A 24057-nucleotide genomic window follows, 5' to 3' on the forward strand; every position below is an offset into this window, starting at 1 on the left:
TCATATACACACTGCATATATCTCAAACATGATATAAGTTCAAATATTCTTTGTTAAATCTGAAATGGGTTACTTTTAACCATTTTGGAAGCATTTCAAGCTCAAAATGGCTGCATTTTGGATCAAACTCAAAAGAGAGCTGTTTATGTCAGAAAGAACTAATTTAACAACAAAAGTTTATTTCTGGAAGAAATATAAATTGGATTATGCTAGCGAGGCTGTTATTTTGAAGTGCAAATTAATGATACAGATGGTCCTCACCTAACCTTTTGTTCAGCGACCACTGGAAGTTACAATGGCATTGAACAATTACAATTGCAACTGTTCTTCAAAATTAGACCATTGCAGTGTCCCCAAAGTCATATGATCAAAATTTTGGTGCATGGAAGCCTGCTTACAGTTATTTTCACAGTGTGTGCCTCAATTCCACTCACTAGTTTTTTTTTTCCTGCCCCCGCCAACATTTCTGCCTGTTTGACTGCTCTCAACTCCTTTGCTGTCTCCATCTGACCTTCTCTGTATTCTTCCACTGCTGAGAAGGTGCATATAGCCAAGGTAGCTCCTGGCCATTTATGAGATCCTCTGCCAGGCACACATCAACAGCAGTTGAAGAAAGAAGACAGAGAAAGTCAGCTGGGGTAGCAGTGAAGTGCAGGGCAGTCAAAAGGATAGAATGGGGGGGAGGGGGAGGCAGGCAGTGGGGGACTGAAGGAGAGGCAGAAGGTCCTAAGCTAATGATAGCATGGTTGTGCAACCAGGACTACCAAAACTACATTCACTAAGTGATGCAGTCATGTCATGTTTCACCTAATGCCCATGTAGCTTAGCGATTAAAATTCTGGTCTCAATTAGGATTGTTAAACGAGGACTACCTTTATTTCTATACTAAATTTGTAAGAGCTAACTTGAATGAATCAAACATGATTCAGAGAATATGGCAAATCAGAATTAATTTAAGCTGGGGGAAAAGTCCAAAAAATAAGAAAACCATAGTTTCTATCCCTAATGTGTTCCAAGAACAAACCAGAAACAGAAACCACATATCATGATTAAGCCTGGTAGGCTTATACCCTACAAGTAATGTTTTAAACCAGGGGCATCAAAATTTCAACAGCAAATAAATAGCTAGGCTATAAATCTAAGCACAGTTTTAGAAGAATAAATTTTATGTCATTGGCTCCATTTTCACTGGCAGAGGGCTGCAGGCAGCCATTGCGCCTCCCCAGGCTCCGTTTTTGCTGGCAGAGGGCTGCATGAGGCCATCATGGCAGAGACACTGTGGGCTGGTCCTTTGCTCTTTTCAGGGCAGCCACACAGGCCAGATCTAAGTATCCCACGGGCCAGATCCGGGGCCTTGAGTTTGACACCCATTTTAAACAGCCTTTGATTTAGATGACATAGCTCCCCTTACTTGTTAATCTTAATATGGTGATAGGAAGAATAATCACCATATGATAAGGGGGAATAATCAGCAGATTGTTCAATAATATGTTGCTTTTATTTCATAAAGAGTTCCAAATTAGAATATTGCCTGAATATATTTTTAGATATTTCTTTTTTTCATATAATCTATTCAATCATGCATAAATAGTATCTTACATATATTGTCTCATTAGAAGAAAAGCTAGGTTAAAACTATACTTTACTACAGGTAGTCCTCATTTAGCAATCGCAACCGGGACTGACAACTTGTTTGTTAAGCAAAACTGTCACGAAGTCTATTTATGATTTTACTTCAGTTTTCCTTTGCTTTACAGACCTGTAAATTCATTATCAAATAATTTTTTCATCACATCATTAATTACCAATGAAACTAAATGAGGCAATTGCTAAATGAATACTACCTATCTTTCTGCCTGTCTTTCTGCCTGACAGAAGTACCATTCAATAAACCTAGGACTAGAAAGTTAGTGAAAAATAAATATGATAATCAGTAATTCACTAGGATTTTCTTGGGTTGCATCACTTTACAAAATGATAATACTACAAACAAGAATAACAGAAAACAGTATTTTAAAGTTTCAGAGGTATGATTCCAGCTACATTTTTTATACTATGCATATGTCATAATTGGTAAAACTTATAATTGGTAAAACTAACCAACTATAACTATATAAATGACTATACAGAATAACTTAAATTAGCTGCTTGGTTGACGTGACAAACATACAGCTCTTCTTGCTTCTACATGTGTTTCTTTTAATTAAAATTACAGATTAAAATTACAGGAACTCTATTTTTCTGTGCATGTGTTCTAAACTGGATGTACATATATTTTAAAATACTCCCTATGTTGAGCCTAAAATATTCATTTTGGGTTTGAAAAGAATGATAACTGATAGAAATCTGGGGCTCGTTAGCTGGATATGAATTAGTCTTTCCATATTACAAGAAACAGTTTACTCAGATGACTCACTATGATTGAGAATTTATTCTTCAAAAACTGTGCTTAGATTTACAGCCTAGCTATTCATTTGCTTCTGAAATTTTATAGGAATTCTGATAACAGCTTTCCCGCTTAAGGAAATAAAATAGAGTTACGAGCATGGTGATATAAAAAAACTGGAACAAATACGATAAAAGAACAATTTTAGAATAAACTAAAAAAAAGGAACCTAAATCAATATCAGAGCATTTTAATAAACATCCTGAGAAGCTGTCTTTCAACAAGTTTCTACCTTGTCTGAAAAATCTATGCTTAAAAAGCAATTTTATAGTAAAATATAGACCGCTCTGAAAAAATCCAATAGCTTATACCTCTTTATTTTCTTTAAAAAACTGTTTTAAGGCCTGAAATAATTCTTCTAAGATAATTTTCACATGAACTCCCCAAAGAATAGCTTGTCATTTCCATCTGTTTTGTCATGCAGAAGATTAACAGAAAAATACTCAGAAAGATAATCAAAATTTTACCAAGTTCATTTCCTCTTTATCAAACTAATTTAACAGTAATTATTTTAAATAATTTATTCCAATGAGAATGCATTCATCCATAAGTCAGTATCTTTCTTTGGCAAACCTTCTAATGACTCTATACTCTATAGTTTCAGGCACACTAAATTTAGCTGGTTCTGTTCAAATGAATGCCCAGGGGCAGTCTGATAAACATAGAATACAGGTCACGTAACTCTGTAACTAACAAATTCTAAGAGAACTTGTACTCAAGAGCATTCAAAGTAGTTTTGTCAACAACAATCTTCAATCCCTTGAGCACAGATGTTGTTTCAGTTGCTGAGCAACCTGGTGTTAATATCTCTAGAAGAAAAACTTACCAGGCATCTGGCCATTCATCTGGTTCTGCATATGTGGAGCAGGAGGGCCCCCTCCTACCATACCATCTGAACTCATATTGTGAGTACGTGGAGGTGGGGGAGGGCCACTCTGATTCATTCCTCCAGGACCCATTGGCATATTCTGTGTGGGTGGCTGAAAAGTAATTTAGTAAAAAAGCAGGTTATAATCCAACAAATATATAAGCATGTCTTCACATATGTATCTACAACTATATCACGGTCCTTGTTTTTTTAACCTATTTCTGTTTTACATGGCTTTGAAGAACAGTGCTATGTTTCTGAATGACTGTGTCCTCACAATTCATTCAATGATTATTTAACTGATAGCTTCAATCATTGTGTCTCCTTTTTATTAAATATGCTGCAAGGGATGAAAAACTGATCTTTTTATTTATTTATCAAATTTATAAAGTCACCTGACTCCATAATGACTCTGGTTATATACAATAAAGATGAATGACACCATCTGGACAGAATAATAAGCATACTACCTAGCATACACATTCACCTACCCTAATCCCAAGGCCTAAAGAACACACCATGATCTTAAAGACTGAATAAGGACAGGTTAGGGCTATACAAATCTTTGGGGGGGGGAGGGAGCTGTTCCAGAAGGCAGGTGCTATGATAACGAAGAGCCACTTCCTGGTTCCTGTCAGATGTTACTATTGCATGCCAACTATGTCTATTTGTGCAAGACAGGCAAAAACTACTAGAGACAGATGAGCTGTTGGATAGCCAGGCACTATGCCATTAAACCACACATATAAAAGAATACAGGTAGTCCTCAACTTATGACCACAATTGAGCCCAAAATTTATGTTGCTAACTGAGAAATTTGTTAGGTGACTTTTGTCCCATTTTATGACTTTTCTTGCCACACTTATTAACCGAATCACTGCAGTTGTTCAATTAGTAACAGTTGTTAAGTGAATCTGGTTTCCCCACTGACTTTGATTGTCAAAAGTTTACAAAAGGTGGGATGCTGCAACGTCACAAATGTGAGTTAGTTATGAAGCATCCGCATATAAATCATGTGACTATGGGGATGCTGCAATGGTCATAAGTTGTAACTTCAAACTGTTACTAAATGGATTGGTATAAATCGAGGACTACCTGTACTTATCCCTGGCAACAGCTTTCTTCAGTATAATATTAAAGAAGTAACAAGAGAAAAGTTGAGTAAGTCCAAAATCTTATAGTATCAAACAAAACCAGAGTAAATTTTATTCTAGGAGAGTTTAATATAGAGATAAATTTTAGGGATTAAAGGTTTTGTTAAGAACTTCATCAGGTGATAAACTTCCAAAGCCCAATCTAACTTTCTATAAATATCTCTCCTATTTGAGATGACAGACTCTTATATTCAAGAAGCATAAATGAAGAAGTTAATAAAAGAGAGGATGATTTCTGAGGTGATATATTTGTAAATGATAGAATATGTCACCTTCATATTACCCTACAGGTTCTCAATAGCCAATATATTACCTTTTTCGTATTAAAATTGAGAAGTTACCATATTAATTAACTGTTATAGTTAAAAGTACACCACTAGAGATAGAAGCCTAATATCATTAAAGTTTACTGCTACATCACAGTAAACAATTAGAAAAACTGCAGTAAACACAAAACAATTACAACAAGAAGCCAAAAACTTTTCTTCTTTTTATATTCATATATTACTGTTTAATCAAAATTCATCTTGATTTATTTAATATGAAAGTACTGCAAAAGATTCAAGGTTTCTTCATCAAAAATCAAATGTTTTTGAAATAACTGCCTGTTTTACAAAAGGAATTAACTCAGAATTGAGGCTTCAGAATTATAAGGCATTAAATTTGATCTTAGAGGAAAAAGTTGTAGTGAAACGTATCCTAGATACTAGATAGAATAGCAATAGCACTTAAACTTATATACCATTTCACAGTGCTTTACTGTCCTTTCTAAGCAGTAAGAAGTAAGCAATTACCATTTTTAATGTTAAAAATACTATGTTTGCACTTGAACATTATATAATAGCTGTCAACCTTTCTTTGGCAAACCTTTTTAATGCTTAAGTTCAATTCATCACTCTTTCAAGAATGCAGGTCCTATTCTTGCACAACAAACATCCCTACATTGATTTTGATTACTGCTTACCATGAGATACCATTCTGGTCATTGGAAAATGGACCTGAAGAGAGGGGCTAATTTCACCTCTTTTAGTAAGAATGTAATCCCTCCAGTTAGCTAAGAACTTATCAAGATCTTCATTCTTTGCCAGAAAAAGAGAGTACTTTACAAAGAAGCATTTTCAAGTAATTACTGAAACCACATGACCCAATAAGAATCACGGGGGGAGAGAGAGAGAGAACGTATAGAATTCTTATCATTATTACTATTATTATAGTTCTTTGATGGTGGAGTCCATATTCTGTTGACCAAAATGTATGATTGCTGATATCAATTCTGGTTGCTGAAGATGAAATTGACAAAAAGAAGTATACAATAGCAATATTCTGGCATAAGACTGGGGGAAGTATTCTGTACCATACAGACTTTAACAGCAACACTTGGTCTCTCTTAGGTCAAGATGTATCATCTGCATATTGATATCTAACTTCACCAAATCCAAACACTGAACTCAAATGTGGCAGGAAAATCTAACAGGCTCTTTTTTTTCCATTAGTAGGGTAACACCAACCAGTCAAATAGCAACCTGAGCGTCATCAGACCATAGCAATGAATTTTGAAGAACCAATGACAATGTACTTCAAAACCACAGCACTTTGCAACTGCCCCAAAACAAAAATGGAAAAACCCTGCAATACAGATAAATTCATTCTACTCAGCTCTAAAGCAGCCTTAAATGGTAAAACAAATATTTAAACTACAAATCCCTGATTGTTGTTAAAATGACCTCACAGAAAGAACTCCAGTCTTTATATTTTACAGCAGGGGTCTCCAAACTTGGCAACTTTAAGACTTGTGGACTTCAACTCCCAGAATTCTCCAGCCAGTTATGCTGGCTGGAGAATTCTGGCAGTTGGTCCAGGCGTCTTAAAGTTGCCAAGTTTGGAGACCTCTGTTCTACAGGGATCACCACCCAGAAATGTGGATAGTAGAAATCTATCCAGATGTAATGTTATTAAAAATGGATATCTTTCCTATAAATTGGGTTCAAACACTGCATTACATCACAAGTTATATAATTCCTTGAATAAGCAGAATGACATTTCTATCATTCTGTTTTTCTAACACAAGGTTCACCTATTTGTCTACACTAAACTAGTTTTATATATTTTTGGTGGTATCTCAGTATATCAGGCATGATATTCCCCTCTGAAAAAAAAATCGGGGCCGGCCAAAAGGGACCCGTGCCGCGCGCCAAGAAATCGCACACACAACACCAACGCTACACACCCTTCCTTTCCAGCCGGTCAGGTGTGGATCAGCTCCGGAGCAGGGCAGCCGCTTCCCTGGTGGCGGGGCCGAGGCCACCGCCCGGGGAGCGCCCGCTGCTTTCCCTCGCCAGGGCCGGGCGGTGGCGTGTTGCCCTGCGCCGCGTGGCCCCCACCTGGCAGCGCGCTTCTCGGCACGAGGCAGCCGGGTTGCCCAAGGAGCCCGGGCGGCCAGGCAAGAGGAAGGCAGCAAGGGTCCTGCCGGGCTGGGGTGGAAAACCCGCTTGGCAAGGGGCCGGGGAAGCCTGCGGGCGGAGGACCAAGCCCGCTGGGAGGCAGAGATTCGGCCGAAGCCATCAGACGGAGAGATGGCTGGTCTGTGGCTGCCCAGCTCCCTTTTCCTGCCGCTCAGCGGCCTCCGCTCACACCGCCGGGCTCCACTCAGGTGTCCGGCTGGGGCTCTGCGCGCCTCTGCGGCTGTCTGTTCAAGGGATCGCGGTTCTCTTTAAGTATCCATGGACCGAAAGGTGCCAGGAGGAGGAAGAAGAAATCCGGGAGCCGCTGCACCTGAGCCTCCGGTGCCGCTGCTGCCGTTGCAAAGCGCCGCCGCAGCTCTTCCTTTTTGCCTTTCCCTTCCCGAGGCAACGTGGGACTGGAGCTGCGCGGAGCTGCGCCGGCGGTAGCAACTCCTGACTCGGGGGCCTCTGAGGGGAGGGGAAGGAGAAGAAGGGGGGGGAACGGTGGAGGGGTGATTCCCCAAAAAATCAGAATTCTGATTTTAATCGGAAGAATATCATGTCTGGTATATTAAAATAACATTCAAAATGTTGAATTTAGGAACATTTGCTAATGAACTAAGTATTTTAATATATGATCATTAAGTATTTAAATAAATATTGAATGTTTAATAAATCTTAAATAAATATTTAAATAAAAACAAAATATCTGAATTCATGAAACAATTAAGTTCTACTTGAATATTCAAGAGGTAGCCTGTAATTAAAAAATTTGAAATGAAAAAAATTATAAGGACCTAATTCAAAGATGAATACTCAAATATATATCTAAATATGCATAAAGTTTAATAATATAATTCTACATTATAAAAAGTTGTAGTTGTAAAATACAATTCTCAAGACTTATTAAACCATAACTATATGCATTCTAGCACTTTATCTTTGTTTATATATATCTCTGTTTCTCAGAGAATGCAACTAATTTTGCATGGTACTTACTGGTGGCAATATAGATTGCATGTTTTGATTGGAGTCTGCTATTGTGGCTAAGTAGACCAAATTTGTATGCAACAACTGCTGGTACCTAATTTTAAACAAAAAAAATTAAGTTAAAACAATTCCCATATAATCATTTTCCACTAACATATAGATTATAATATTTGTATATACAATTTTAAATTGTATAATTGGAGAAAAGTACAGCAATGATAAAATTATATTTCAAGAATTACTATCAATAAGGTAAATTGCAGAATAACAGACTATTTTGCTATTATTACTGGTAAAACTTATTTCAAAGTATGATCTTTTACATTTAAATCATTCACTACCAGCCTTGAGGTCAATTATTCTACATAAATAAGTTCCATATTTTTGTTCAGAAGACTTGAGAAACATGGTTGACAAACATACCTAAACCATTAGATAACTGTTGGAGGGAATAAACTGAATATACAGTATGCAAGTATATCATAGTGGCTTGATTCATACATAAAGTCATGGCTTGCAAACCACACCGTTTGGGTTTTTCCATCCAAGGCAGAAACAAAGGACATTTTGGCTTAGTATAATGTTGATTTTGAATAATGAGAACCTTATCAGGTAGCTTTTTCCCAGTGAGCTCCTTCCCAGTGAGATCACCCTAACTTCAATCCCAGAAATCAATTATATGGACATTGATGAGACTTCTGAAAGTTGATATTCACAACACTTGGAAGTGAGCTACATTATAAAAAAACAGACTTGAGAAGGAATAAGACAAAGCCTTTTCATACTTACTGAGGCCTGTTCTGCTTTTCTCTAAGCTTATAGAGCAAGGGTCTTCAAACTTGGCAACTCCCAGAATTCCTGAGCTAATATGCCTGGAGGAGGAATTCTGGGAGCTGAAGTCCACAAGTCTTAAAGCTGTCAAGTTTGAAGGCCCCTGTTATAGAGGAATACTTTTATTCTGATTTGCCTACTGAACCATTCTTCTTCATACCTCCATGTTACAAAACCAATTCAGTGACAAACAAGTTGCCATAAATATATTATTGCTGACAGCTTGATAGAATGACTGAGTACATGTAGTCCTCAACTTACAACCATCCATTTAGTGACTGTCTGAAGCTACGATGGCACTGAAAAAGTGACTTATGACTGTTTTCACACTTACATCCCAATGGTCACATGGTCAAAATTCGAACATTTGGCAATGGGTATGTATTTATGGCAGTTGCATTGTCCCAGGATCAACGTGATTGCAATTTGTAATCTTCCCAGCAGCTTCCAACAAGCAAATGGGAGAAACTCAGATTCATTTAATGACTGAATGATTCACATGACAGCTTCAGTGGTTCACTTAACTGTGACAAGAAAGGTAATAAAATGCAGCAAAGCTCACTTAGCTGTCTTGCTTAGCAGTAGAGAACTACCTCCAATTAGAAACTGATTCATATTTTTCCAAATACCTGTTATGCACTATAGGTAGTATTTGCTTAACAACCATTTGAAGTTATGATGGTTTCAGAAAGAAGTGTAAAGCACTTTTGCCCATTTCAAAATATGGCACACAGACCTCCATAGTCAAGCTCAGTGCATGCCTGGACCTCAGCTGCCCAAATTCAAGCAGGGGCAGAGCTTAAAATTCTTTTCTCCCTGAGTCCATTGAGCTCTCCACATTTTGAGCTTTGTGTCTGCTTGAACTTCATTAGCTGAGCTCCAGGCATGCATGGAACTTGGGGTCCTTTTCTTCCCACCTCTGTGTAAAGCTTTGTGGAGGCAGAGGGAGAGAGATTTGAGGGTCTACGCATGCTTGGATTGCAGCAGTCAAGGTTCTGGCATGAACAGAGCTTAGTGTCCTTCTCTTACTCTTGTGAGGCTCTCAGCAGACATAGGAGGAGGAGGACCCAAGCTCCATGCTGCTTGTACCTCTGCAGCAGAAATTCAAGCATGAAAAGAGACCCCAAATCACTCCCTCCCTATAAATTTTCAGGCATGGAGAAGGACTCTGTTAACAACCTGTGATATCACATAAGGACTGTAACAGGGAGTGTTGGAATCATAGTCAATGAGCAAAACATCACATGGATGTCTTGCTTAAAGACTGCTTCATTCAACAACCAAGATACCAGTCCCAACTGTGGTCATTAAGCAAGAACTACCTATAGCTTGGTCAACCCTTCTTATACAGCAGAAAATAAACTCTCTCCCAAGCTTTCTAAAACTTGCCGTAATACACAATAAATTTTATAAATTTATCATATACAGATAATTTTATAAAAAATGATATTCAAGGAAAATAATGGCAAACTACTTCTGTGCTGTTGCCATGAAAAGTGTGTAACTATATTCACATAATCACTAGGAGTCCAGGATGATACATTGAAGTTAACATTAACTTACTGAGAGCATTCCAAAGTTTTGCCTTTATTCTGGTAGTCCATTATACACTGAATCAGGTGATTATTTTCATCCAACATCTGAAATAACAGAAAAGACTTTTAGAATGAGGTAAATTAGTACTGACTGAGATCTAATTGCTCTTACTGTTTTATCTTAAATACAGATGTCAAGACAAAGTGAAAAAAGCTGAACTTTATCAACATGTGTTGCTTAACAACTTTATTTAAACAGTTTCTGAAAGTTTGGCAAAAGACTGATTACTTCCCTACAGTTACTTGTGACAAGACTACAGCTAAACAAGTTATAACTTCTCATTCCCACCTCAAGACAGTTCAGCTTTGCAGTATCAAAAAAACCCTCAAGTGATCAGAATGATAAGAGAAAAATAGCAAGGATGAACTCTTGCTCTGTTCCTTTGTTGTACTGCCACACCTGTAAATATCTGCATGATCTTGTGTGACACAAAAATATAAAATAAGACCCTCAGTGGTATAAGAATATACTTAGAGTCGATTGGGGTTGGATGGCGTACAAATGTAATCAACAGTAATTGTAATACCACAGATTTAATAATTGTTGATAATCAAGCCAAGAGTTTGGACAGTAGACACTGCAGAGCAGAAAAGAAGAAACTAGAGAAAGTCACACAATATAAAGAGTTGCAAATAGTAGGACAATTGTGGCAAAAGGAAGTATTGGCATTGACAAAATCACTATCAATCAATTGCAAAAGGAGTTTTATTTGGAAGTTAACAAACCTTTAATACCATCAAACAACACATGCCAGATCCTTAGCAAGAATCTGATAGGTCTCACTAAAAACGCCAAATTCAGACTAAATATCTGGATGACTATGCAACTATTTATTTGTCATGTTTATGTAGTGTACATTGGAGGTGGTAATCCTTTGAGAGCTGTATGCAATGAAATTTCATTTTAATGTATGCCAATTAGTGTACATTTAAAGTGACAAAGTTATTCTAACTAAACTACATCAAAAAGACTCTCTTACTCATAAATTATCCCTCCCATTGTTATAGAGCTATAGTTTTACTTCTAGTTAAAAGATAGAAAAATCAAACAATAGTCTTTCAAGTTTTTTTAACAATAAAAATTATTTCATACCACACTTTCACACATTTATCAATCATTTGTATGAAAAACAACAGTCTCTTCAAAGTATTTAGCTTTGAAAAGAAAAATTAATATCAAAATAGGATGAGTCAGTCATACAATATTAGAACTCAAAAAAATTCACTTAAATATGGTAAATGTTTAACAATAATCATTTTATATTACCTCTCTTGGCTACTCTTAAATAAATGACTTTTCTGTCATTTGGTCATCACATTTCATGGCTAGGTTTCAAGAAGAAAAATCCAAAGTTTTTCTAAGGGGTATCAGTTGCAAAATATTAGTTTTAATAGATCTACTCAATTATATTACTTTAGTTATTTAAGGCATCTTTTTATTTTCACTGGAAGTAGCTACAAGACTTCACAAGTAAAATTGCTTGGTTCATACAAGCCACTTTTTAATGGAAATCAAATCAATTACTTGGCATCAATATTTCTTTTTTGAACACTCAATGTTTCACATTGATTTTAATTAAAAGTTAACCAACTTTTAGATTAAAATTATAGTATATTATAGGTAGGAAAGGAAGTACCTTTATGGTATCCTTCTGAATCAGCTTAGAAGATGGGGTGGGCAGCATGGTGTCATGCTGGTTCACCTCTTTTCTTTAGAGTCGGTATCACTCTGGTGACTGGGAAGGTGAGGTCTGCCCTCCTCCCCTATTATGTGGAGTGCCACAAGGTTTGGTATTTTTCCCTCCTGTTCAGCATCTACACAAGGCTACTGGGTGAGCCCATATGTCATGTGTTGATGACAGCATGCTGATACCCAATTACATATTTCTATTCTGATAAATTGATACTGTAAATGTTTTATCCTGGTGTTTGGACTCTGTGAAGAGTCTAGTTGAGGAACAACAGGCTTCAATTGAACCCTGACAAGACTGACTGGCTCTGGATTTTGGGCCTGACTAGTTCCAGAACTATGCCATCTTCTGTACTGGATGGGATTGCATTGTCCCACAGACACAATAATCTGGGAGTCGACAAAAAATTCACAAGCAATCAACAGGTGGCAGTCATGGCTAGGTGAGCTTTGGATACTTTTCTATCTTGCACCATTTGTGCCCATTTCCTTGACTGTCAAGCCTTGTTTAAAATCAATCCAAACTAAACCACTGCAATGTGCTCAACCTGAGGTTGTCCTTGAAGATTATCCAGAAGTTTCAGCTGGTACAGAATACAACAGCAGGGCAATTATAACTGCTCCTAGTATAGTGCATGTTATAGGACTGCGAGCTGCACTGGATGCCAGTTTACTTTCAGATCCAATTCAAGATGCTGGTTTTAACCTTTAAAGCCCTTCATGCCATGGGACTGGGATGAGACATTGCCTCTTCCGAGTTAAATCAGCCCTTCCTTTTAAATCTGGTAGAGAAAACATGCAATGTATACCATCAGCTAGAGATCTTTTGGTGGGTTCCAGGAAACAGCCCCGCCCCTCTGCCATGGCACCCACCTGATGAACATTCTTCCCACTTCCCCAAGATTAGTTTAGCTCATCCCTTTGATATTCCAGAAGTCCCTCAAGACCTGGTTATCAGGCCCAGAGCTCCCAGGGAACTGAAGCCGTTCTTCAATTGTTTCATTGCTCAGCTGGCCATTTTTATTCTCCTTTTGCCTAGATTCTGTAAATTTGTTTTTATGATATTTATCTTTTAATGTGGATTTTTATATATTTTTTATATTTGTTTTGATTGTTGATTGATGTCTGCCACCCAGAATCACTTGTGAGACAGGTGATATATGAACTTTATTAATGAATTAATAAAGGAAGTAGTTTGAGCAGAAATCAATGACTGGTCCAAGATGTCATATATTTAACTTTTTTTTTTTTTTGAGCTTGTGAACAATATCAGTGATCTAAGCCTTCCTTTGTGTTGTGACATGCACCAACAAGAATGTCACATTTTTCTTTAAGGCTACATACAGTATGAGCAACTGATCCCCGGAGCAGTTTTTCTTGTCCTACAACTACAGAAACATTTTTCAACAGCAGTTTTAAATCACAGAACTGGGTAAACTCTATTAACATATTTTTCACAGCACTTAGCACAAATCATATGCTCACTATTTTCACATATTTTTTCCTATAGACAATATTCAAAGAGAAACAAGAATATACACATTGTTGTCTGTTCTCGATCTTCCATCCTTTTTTACAGTATATGGTGTATTGATCTTATGCTATGGTGACTAAGCTGCTTAACTTGCAACAAAAATACTTGAATATATCTTCAGATGAAAGTAGTGTAGCTCTTTAACACTAAAGGTTTAAAACCAATGTTACCTTACCTATTAATTAAACTTTACTAATGTGTCAGGTGGTGTAGCACTTAACGAATTTGGTTGGCCTTAAAATCCTGTTCTTAAAAGCGCTAGCTCCCTCCCTCTCAGGTTCTTTGGAGTCCAAAGATATATGAATTAGTATGATACTGGCTCTTATTCTCATTATTTGTTTCACTAATAATTGGCAAGTTAACAACATGCTGTCATATGTCATCAACAGCCCAAAACATTACCTTTCTTTTTTACTCATTTTATTTATTTTAATTTATTTTTACTTTTTGTTTTAGGTATGTGGCTATGTTTAACAAGTACACTAGTTATGGCTTGCTCAACCTTGGATTACTCAGTAATCAACTAGCTAATCCCCAACAAACCAAAATTCATGCTTTATTGATCACAACCACTGAATTCTGAAAATGAACGACAAACAGTGTGGTTTCAGCATTCTGTGAAACCACAGCCTATCTCACTAATCTTCTACACTTTGGATCAGCCTTCCACCAACATGGTATCCAAGCTTGTATGCAAACTTCCAAAATCCACCCAGCCATTAAAAACTGAACTACAATAAAACTAGAAGATGCTAAGAATATTGATTATGTCTGGTTTCTTCAACTAAGGCACCGAGTTATATGGACTATTCCTATTCATAAGACAACCAAAACTGTGTTATTACTGCAACAACTATTAACAAGAGCTCCAGTCCCAAAGGTGCTTTTACAACAGGCAACTGGACTTTCTGGTTTTCGTTTGAAGACGTTTCACTTCGAAAACCAGAAAGTCCAGTTGCCTCTTGAAAAAACACCTTTGGGACAACCATGACCTGGATGACTGAAAATGTCCATAGACAAGAGCTCCAGTCATCTCACTATCCTCCAGAGGTCCCTTATAAAGGAGCCACAGTTGCTTGATTTATGGGCTGTGGAGTTGGTCTAGATTTAGGTCTAGGTCAAGGGTCTTCAAACTTGGCAACTCCCAGAATTCCTGAGCTAACATGACTGGAGGAGGAATTCTGGGAGTTGAAGTCCACAAGTCTTAAACTTGCCAAGTTTGAAGACCCCGGTCTAGGACATCTGAATTCACAACTGAATTCCTTCCCCATCTCTTTGCTGTACTCGCAAGCCATATTTTTTCCCTCGGTTTATTAAGCCATGGTTTACCCAACTGCATTTAGGGTGTGAAATGCAAAGCTTGCTACACACAAGCCGAGATCGCACAAGAGGTTACACCACAACGGAGACGACCTCCCGTGTCATGCAAACACAGGCCCTTCGTCCCAGAGTCGTGATCCAAAGCCACGAAACGCCCAGGAAGGCGAGAGAGAGAGAGAAAAGAAAAAGCTCGGCATCAAAATGAAGACTTGCATCCCGATATCATTGCCAGGTCACGAGCGCCGGCCCCCAGTTCAGCTCACGCGCAGGGAAGGACTGGGCAGAATCCCGACTCTCTCGCTCCCCGCCCCCGCTTCTACATGGGACGAAGCACCCGGTTTCCCCCGGGTTAGGCCCCACAGTTCACCTTCTGGATGGCAGCCGGCGTTATCTCGCCTTTGCCCCGCTGCCGGGGGGCTGCAAACGCCACCGACATCTTGGGTCCCCGCCTGAAGACGCCTCAGCGCGCACGGTGACTGCCTCCTCGACGCCTCTCGCGCAGCTGCGGCCAAGAAAATCTCCCGAAAAGACGGTCCGCTTGAAGGAGGAAGCAGTTACCCGTTGGGCCGAGCCATTTATTGCCTTAAAAAAGGGGGTGGGGGAGGGCCCGCTATGTTCACCAGATGGAACGGGGCAGCGTGCTGTTTTATTCAAAGCTTTGACAAATCCTTGTGGAGTTTCGGGGTTTTTTGCAACGATTTTTTTTTCATGAACCAAGGCATTTCTGACAACTTTACAATGAGAGCGCTACCCCCCTACGATAATAGTACATTCCTACTACCCGACTTTCTCCGAGCTCTAGAGCTATGACAAATGTTACAGCTTGGCAGAAAAGGATGGAGGGGGAGGGGGGGGGAGAGAATAGATGTTCATCGTAGATTCATGTTTCTTCCCCGCTGTTCTTAGCGTTGGTTCAGTCCATTCTGCGCTGGGAGGGTGAGTCACTCTTACCCTTTTAGATCACGAGGGGCAGAATGAAAAAATAAAGTTTCGTACTGAAGTAGTAAGGCAATTTTTTTTTTAGTTGAAATCTTGGCTGATGTTTTTCTATAAATCGTATTTTTGCTGCATACTTTTTGGCAGCTCTGGATTTAATCTTGTCTTTAAAAAGTTGGAAGAAATTCTTGACTATGATTATTTACCCCCCCAAAAGCGCCTGTAAATACATCATAACTAGTTAACGTACTTGATAAACTCCTAGTTTTATAACAACTTGCCAAAAGAATAAATAAGGCTTTTCTCTTGTTCTGTTATCAGTCAGTATGGACCAAAAATAGTTAACCTTACATCTGAACAGCAGGAATTATCAAATTGGTCTGGTACATTAGTATCAGAATATAAAATACAAATAAAAACAATGGGAAAACAGAGAAGGGAAAGAAATGTTGCAAGAAATATCCATCTGGTTCAGTTCCAAGCTCTGACAAAGACACTGGAAACATGGAGGCTGACTGGAAAGTGGTTTATTGGTGAACAGAACCACCAGAGTTTGTGGTTCTGGTGCACTGACCAACTAGTTTGAAGATTACATGGATTGTTATGTTTCGGAGATGCTGCTAGGGCAATGTCTGAAATGCCCTTAGGAGATTGTGCAATGTAGTGAGTTTTATGTCTTCTGCTAAATGGTAGTGGGTTAATCCTATTATGTCCTGAAGGGTCATGTCCTGTTTTTAATCCCATCACCCTGAAGCTGAAGGTCTTTTGCTTTGTAGATAGATTGGCCCAAACTTTCTTAATGGGCACAAAATATCTGCTGGGGGGTGGGGGCTATTAAGAAAGACTGAGCATGTTTCTCTATTTCTCCCACTGGGGAAATGCAATATTCTGCCTTTTTAATATTTCTCAAAATATTTTATTCTTCTAGGAGAGTGGCTTCCCACAATATCCCTCCTTTTTGCGATAATATGTGTGGGTGATACACATTTTTACTGGAAAAATATTAAAAAGGGATCAAACTGTAGATGTAGAGGGGAAGACATTGATACATGCATTAGAAAAGTATCCCTTGGCTCCCAAGAGGAGAGTTTTCAACCCATGAAGGTGTAGCAGCTAGGGCAAAGGGGAAAGAAGTTTACAGTATCCAATTTTTTATGCAAATTATTTCCAGATGTTTAATGTAACTTTCTGTGAGCTTCCAGTCAGGTTTGAAGCAAGTACAAGCCCCAAGAATTCTTCACAGCCAGGGTTTAGCTTTAGTAAATAACTACTGACTGCCCATTTCCAAGGGTTGCTTCCTGAACTTGCCGTAACTCTTACTTTAGTGCATCCAGGATTTGTGACGCCAAATTGAATTTAGCCAGTGTGCAATCCAATATTTTTAATTGCACACAATGAGCCCTGGGATTCCTAATGAGACCACCAGTGCAACATATTCAGCCTTATTGGACAACTGGGCAGTATCACTTGTGAGTCACAATCAGGGCTTGGGGTTTAGATATCTCTTTTCTGCTACCTCTTCAGTGAAGGAATTGCCTGAGGGGGAATGCCTCTCCCCCATGGAATGGGCAGAGAAGTATGACTGCTTGGGCCTTAGTGGCACAGAGCAAGAACCTCTGCAAGCCTAGGAGAAGCTTTGTGTGGAGGTAGGTGAAAGGGATAGCCTCAGTCTGATTCTGAATGGTGTGTCTGTGTCTGTGTGTGCAACTACTTCTACAAGACATACAAACATGCTGGACAAATTTCCCTTGGACCATACAGAAACCCAAGGTATTCAGAACTTGCAATGCCAATCAGTCCCAAATACCATCCTCCATGAATTCATTTAACTGATGACAACATAAATGAGGCAAGAAAGAAAACCTTACAATGAATTTCCGTCCTTCCCCCGTAGTCTTTCCAGCTGTCTTCTGGGGATTGAAGAGTCTTAGTCTTCACTGGTCCATCTCGGGGTCCTGTCTTTCATGTCTGCTGGGTGGTGTTAGGCTTGGCTTGGTGGTAAGGTGAGTCAGTCAGGCTTGGGAAAGTCTGCTCCATTCTGGGTGCTGTGATGACTCTTTTGGTGACTGTCTTCTGCTAAATGATAGTGGGTTGATCCTATTATGTCCTGAAGGGTTATGTCCTGTTTTTAATCCTATCACCCTGAAGCTGAAGGCTTTTGTTTTGTAGATAGGCTGGTCCAATCTTTCTTAATGGGCACAAAATATCTGCTATTAGGACAGATTGCTCCTGTTTTTCCATTTCTCCCTCTGGGGAAATATAAATATTCTGCCTTTTTAATATTTCTCAAAATATTTCATTCTTCTGGGTGGGGAGTGGCTTCCCACAGTGAAAGGGAGAAGTGTAGGATAAATGGGAAAAATGCATTCTTCCAACTCTTCAGCAAAATATAATAAAATAATATTACAGCCTCAATTTTATACTTCTACATGCTTAATAACTACTATCTATTTCCATAACAACAAGCAACTAATCAGCACAACCAAAATCAAAACTTCATTTTTTTTCTATCTCAAGCACAAAATCCAGAGTACAGACAAAGCTGGATATATTCTTTTCTTTTATTAGAGGAGTTAATTTGACCATCTCTGCTACTTCTATCAATTTTTCCATTCCTCCATTTTGGGAATTAGAATATCCATTTTTTGTGCAGCATTCTTGTGCTTTTCAACATGTGTAAAAACAAAGTTTCAGATTTTTTTTCCAAGTTCTTTTACCATAAAAACATTTAAAAGCCTTTGGTTTGATTTCTGTATTCATTTTGAGAATCTTAAGTGACCATTCAAAGTTATAACAGCACTGAAAAAGTGACCTAAGACCATTTTTCACACTTATGACCATTGCAGCATCTTCATGGTCATGTGATTTGCATTTGGATGCTTGACAACTGGTTCATATTTATGAAGGTTGCAGTGTTCTGAGGTCATGTGATAATATTTCGTGACCTTCTGACAAGCAATGGGGAAGCCAGATTCACTTAACCGCATTACTAAGTTAACAACTGCAGTGATTCACTTAACAAATGTGGCAAGAAAAGTCATAAAATGGGGAAAACTCACAACTAATTTCTTTCTTAGCAACATAAATTTTGGGTTCAATTATGGTTGTAAGTTGGGGACTACCTGTTTTTGCTTTATCACAATTCCACCAAAAAATGGGAAAAATTTTCTTCTTTGCATTTACATTTCCAACATACATTTGAAATTCCTTCATACATCTTTGACAATTTAACAGTTGTTACCATTCACAAGCCACAGTTGGCTTTGTTTAATACACTACGGTACAAATCTTTGAATGTAGTGGAACATGTGAAGCTGTCTGAGATGGGAAAATTCCGCATACAGACAGTAGGCTGTATAACTTGCCTTGTGGTGTAACCGGAACAATCTGGAACTGAACACACTCAAAACTGTAGAAATGATGGTAGACTTTAGAAGAAACTCTCCCATACTACCATCTCTTACAATACTAGACAACACAGTATCAACAGTAGAGACCTTCAGATTTATAGGTCCTATTATATTACATGACCTAAAAACATCATCAAAAAAGTACAACAAAGAATGTTTTTTCTGCGCCAACTCAGAAAGCTCAAACTGCCCAAGGAGCTGGTGATAACAGTTCTACAGAGGAATTATTGAGTCTATCATCTGCACCTCTGTAACTGACTGGTTTGGTTCTGCAACCCAACAGGACAGACACAGACTTCAGAGGATAATTAGGACTGCAGAAAAAACAATTATTATCAACCTACCTTCAATCGAGGACCTGTATACTGCATGAATCACAGAGGGCTGTGAAAATATTTACAGACCCCTCACATCCTGGACATAAACTGTTTCGACTCCTTCCCTCAAAACAACACTATAGAGCACTGCACACCAGAACAACTAGACACAAGAACAGTTTTTCCCCAAAAGTCATCACTCTGCTAAACAAATAATTCCCTCAAACTGTTCAACTATTTACAAAATCTGCACTACTATTACTGTTAATCTTCTCATCACTTCTTATCACCTATCCCTTCCCACTTGTGACTGTATGACTGTAACTTTGTCACTTGTACCCTTACGATTTATATTGACTGTTTCCTAGTATGATTTGATTGCTTATTGTACCCTATGACTATCATTAAGTGTTGTCCCTTATGATTCTTGACTCTTGACAAATGTATCTTTTCTTTTATGTATACTGAGAGCATTTGCACCAAGACAAATTCCTTGTGTATCCAATCATACTTGGCCAATAAAGAATTCTATTCTATTCTATTGAAAAGACAATGAAGATTTGCTGATCAGTATAGATATGGCTCACCGGTTCTTTCAGCTTGTCCATTTGCTGTTATATTTGTAAGCTTACAGATCTTTTTTTTTCAGGATTTCTTCTGTTTGCAGTCTCTATTTCATATACTCAGGAAAGTATATTTGCAGGAGGCAGCTCTTAAACTTCTATTCTAGCAACTTTAAGTCAACATCAAACAATCTTGGACAAACCTTTTTCTCCAATTCATGGAGAAAATCTATGTGGTTGTTAAGAGTTCACCTGGGATTCAAATTTTTTTACTACCGGTTCTGTGGGCGTGGCTTGGTGGGCATGGCAGGGGAAAGATACTGCTAAATCTCCATTCCCACCCCACTCCTGGGGGAAGGTTTCTGCAAAATCCCATTCTATCCCCACCCCACTAACCTGCTTTCCAGCTCCATTCTCCTGTGCAGGGCAAGAAAAGAAGATCCAGCTGATCAGCTGGGACTCGGGAGGCAGAGAATAGATGGGGACAGGGACAGTCAGAGGTGGAATTTGCCAGTTCTCCAAACTACTCAAAATTTCCCCTACCGGTTCTCCAGAACTGGTCAGAACCTGCTGAATACCACTTTTGGTTCATAGTAACTTGATGACACACATCACTCAATCAATCAATCAACCAATCAAACAATTCTGGCATAAAATGTATTGACCCATTGCCAGTCCCTATTCTGCCTCTGAATATCTAGTTCCTGCAAAATGAAGTTATGTAAATTGTAAGTGTCTTCTGGGAAATGTCATGGTTTTCTCTTCTGTCTTTGTTGTTGCCTCCTTTCAGCATATCTCCAGCCATTAGGGAGCATTTCCATCCCAGAGTCCTGGAATAGGGAAAGGAAGAATCTGATTCCAGGACTCTTTCTAGTTACTTTCAATTATCGCTGTTTGGGCATTTCTCAAATAAGAACATTGGTAAACAAAAATATGAGAAGACATCACAACAGACATAGTTCTGAGGAGGAAGGTATAGACCTTGACATGATAGGGCAACATGGTTGGTCCTGCAGAAAGGGAGAACAGAGTTATAATATTTTTTCCCAGTAAAGTCTTATTTAACCTATAGATTCATTGGTTTAAAAAAGTATTTTCTCATCAAAGCCACAACCTTTGTTCTCTATTTCCAGCCTTTGAGTAGAAAGATATGAAACATCCCCTTTTAAATTTGATACCACAGAATTGCAACCAATCCTGATGCTTGCAATCATCTCAGCATCTCCACAGTACCATGATAAAAATTCAGGTGCTTGGCAACTGGCTTGTATTTATGATGATTGCTGTATCTGGGGTTGCCTGATCAGTGTGTGTACTGAGTGTGTGTAGTAGCACCACATCTGAAGGCTTCATAGTAACTTGTAATAGGTTAGGAGAAAGGCAGTGCGAATGGTCAGAAGACTAGAAACTAAATTATATAGAAAGAGAACAAAGGCACGCGGTATTTGAGAAAAGATAACTGAAGAAAGACACAAAACACTCTTTAAAAATCTGGAAGGTTGTTGCAGATAAAAAAATCAACACCGGTTTCCTCATTCTACAATGCAGGATGCAGGGAAAATGAATATAAATTACAGCAAGCAGATTCTGAAACTTCCTAACGTAAGAACTCTGATCAGAAAGGGAGTAGACTTCCCTTTGTTGCATGTCTTTAAATGAAGGATATAACCATCTGCCTGGGATGCTTTAATTTGGATTCCTGCACTAAGCAGGGAATTGGGCTCAATGGCCTAGAAAGGCCCCTTTCCACTTTACGATTCCAAGCCACAAAAATCCTCATTATTTTCTGGACATTGCAACGAGGAAAAGAGAGGCAGCTGCATTTTAAGATAAAGATACCCGCTGATACCAATTCAGAATATTATTAAAGCAGAGTCGTGCTAAAGCAGCCCTTTTTATTCTCTATATGCAATAAGAGAAGACTAGCCTGGTCATTTCATAACACTGTTACAACAGAATTGTATGAGCATGCTTCCTTTCTTTCTAAATTAATTAGCAGAGATCTGCTCTTCTCTCCTTAATGGGGTTGGCAGTCTGGAGTTATAAGGGGGATGGGGGTGATGTTGAATGTGAAAGAAATTCAGAAAAATAGAGAGGTAATAAAATGGAGAGGTAAATGCTGCAAGAGTAATGGCTGCAGCTGATGGTGACAAACAGGAAGTGTGCCTCCACAAATTCCTCTGAGCAGACCTAACGGGTGACAAACTTTTAAGTTTTATGTGGGTGTTCTTGCTGCTGCTTTGGATGCCTTTGAATTGTGTCAATTCTTGCTGACCACCTGGGCTAGTCCCTGCAGTTTTCTTGACAATATTTCATAAGTGGTTTGCCTTCCTATAGTTGAGAGAGAGAGTGACTGTCAGGACTAGAACTCTCAGTCTCCCAGTTTCTAGTCTGGTGTCCTAACCATTATAGTGTACCAAACTGGCTGACTTTAAGTGGGATAGTATTGGCTTAATAAGGAAAATGTTCTTTCTCCTCCATGCTGCTGCAAGAGCCCAGGATGGGTTAGACTCCTCCTGATGACATCATCAAGCTGAGTCTGTCCTGTATAAAAGGAGCAGCCTGTGGGAGTGTCCCCAGCTTTGACTCAGCTTCTTTCGATGACAATTGAGCTGGTGTCTCTGAAAGTAGTTTTAGTCAGCAGCAAAATGTTCTTTTTATATTGGGAGCTTAGTAACAATTGAAAGCTGGTTTACATGAACCACAATAAACTAAGTAGAGAAATGTTTTATCAGGTTAGGAAAATATCATTTTATAAAAGTTGTATACTCTGCCTATCAGAAAGAAAGGCGGTTCCCTCCCCCCAAATAATTACCTACAAAATAGGGCTGAGCCAGTGGGAGCAGGATATTGCATTTATTGAGAGGAAAAAACTCAGTTGACATGTAAACAGTTATAGATATCCATGCTGAAAATGTCTTTCAAAACTATCTGCCAGACAGAGATTTGGGAGGGATAAAGATCTGTACTACAAATGAATTTTTAGCCCTTTGATGACCAAATAGAGCTTAGCTTTTTCTTATTTTCTGGGCAGTTGAAGTTTTGTTTCTTCCTTTTCTTGCCCCAACTCCATCCTCTTTATTTTTTGCTATCTCACAGAAGATAGTAATTTGTGTCTCTTTCTGTGTGCTTACTTGTATGACAGAATGTTGATGAATGCAGATTAGGATCAATTTTAGAAGTGGGGTATTTATATAATCATTAATCTTAATTAGGGGTGCATTCCACTGTATGAACCATTCTGGGTGCAGAATAGCTATTTTCTGGGTCTGTACCCAAACCAAAACACCTATTTTGTGTGTTATGATTTACACATTGGGGTTGTTTTGCTTCACAAATGCCCCCTCCCCTCAATCCAAGTAGTGGTCGTGGCATGTGAAATGGAGAAAAAGACCAAAGACAGAAACAACCAAGAGAAGATGGGGAAGAAGGAAGATATTGGGAGGATTAGTGGGTGGCTAGCCAGTGTGTTAATGCATCTTGGGAATTATAACAGAAAGAGAAAGGGTAATCTTCACCAGCTTTGCCCTACTTGCCCATTGATATTAACTATGTTATTTCAGAAAACCAGAGTGTTCTGTGCTTTAATTAACCATGCCTAACTGGAAACAGTGTGGCAGAACCTCTGGAATGCAATGGTTTGTTTCAGGTTTATTTTTTCCCCCTCCATATCTCTAATTATAGTTAATGATATAGTCATTTAATAAATAATTTCTTTTTTCTGAACCTGAACTTGCCACTAGTCCATGTTTGCATAGATATATGTTAGTGTATCATATGCACACAACTTTTACCATGGAGATGGAATCTTGGTGTCAGTGGAACTGGAACTGGTATACTAAGCTGGCAACATGTAGAAGGATTTTACCCATATCCATGATTATGTCATAGGTCTTGGGAAAAAAATAGTAATGGAAGAAAAGGAAAGAAGTTGAAGGAACTTCAGGAAGAAAAAGTACAAG

General features: G+C 38.5%; 1 protein-coding gene across 4 annotated transcripts in view; it reads right to left on the reverse strand.

Annotated features, from left to right (window-relative positions):
* The window catches only part of SS18 (SS18 subunit of BAF chromatin remodeling complex), a 28836-nt gene extending 13438 nt beyond the window's left edge, over positions 1 to 15398 (reverse strand). For all 4 annotated transcript variants that reach the window (XM_026670360.2, XM_087961649.1, XM_026670359.2 and 1 more), the window contains exons 1-4: positions 15237 to 15398; positions 10294 to 10370; positions 7909 to 7993; positions 3273 to 3426 (exon numbers count right to left, since the gene is read on the reverse strand). In XM_026670360.2, coding sequence (XP_026526145.1) covers positions 3273 to 3426; positions 7909 to 7993; positions 10294 to 10370; positions 15237 to 15305 — 385 coding nt within the window. In that variant the 5' untranslated portion in view covers positions 15306 to 15398. The remainder of the gene's footprint in view (positions 1 to 3272; positions 3427 to 7908; positions 7994 to 10293; positions 10371 to 15236) is intronic.
* Positions 15399 to 24057: the final 8659 nt, after the last annotated feature.

The sequence above is a fragment of the Notechis scutatus genome, chromosome 3, assembly GCF_049901735.1.
Source record: "Notechis scutatus isolate UNSWTSFEM ecotype Mainland chromosome 3, rNotScu1.2, whole genome shotgun sequence".
In the NCBI taxonomy this organism is placed as follows: Eukaryota; Metazoa; Chordata; class Lepidosauria; order Squamata; family Elapidae; genus Notechis; species Notechis scutatus.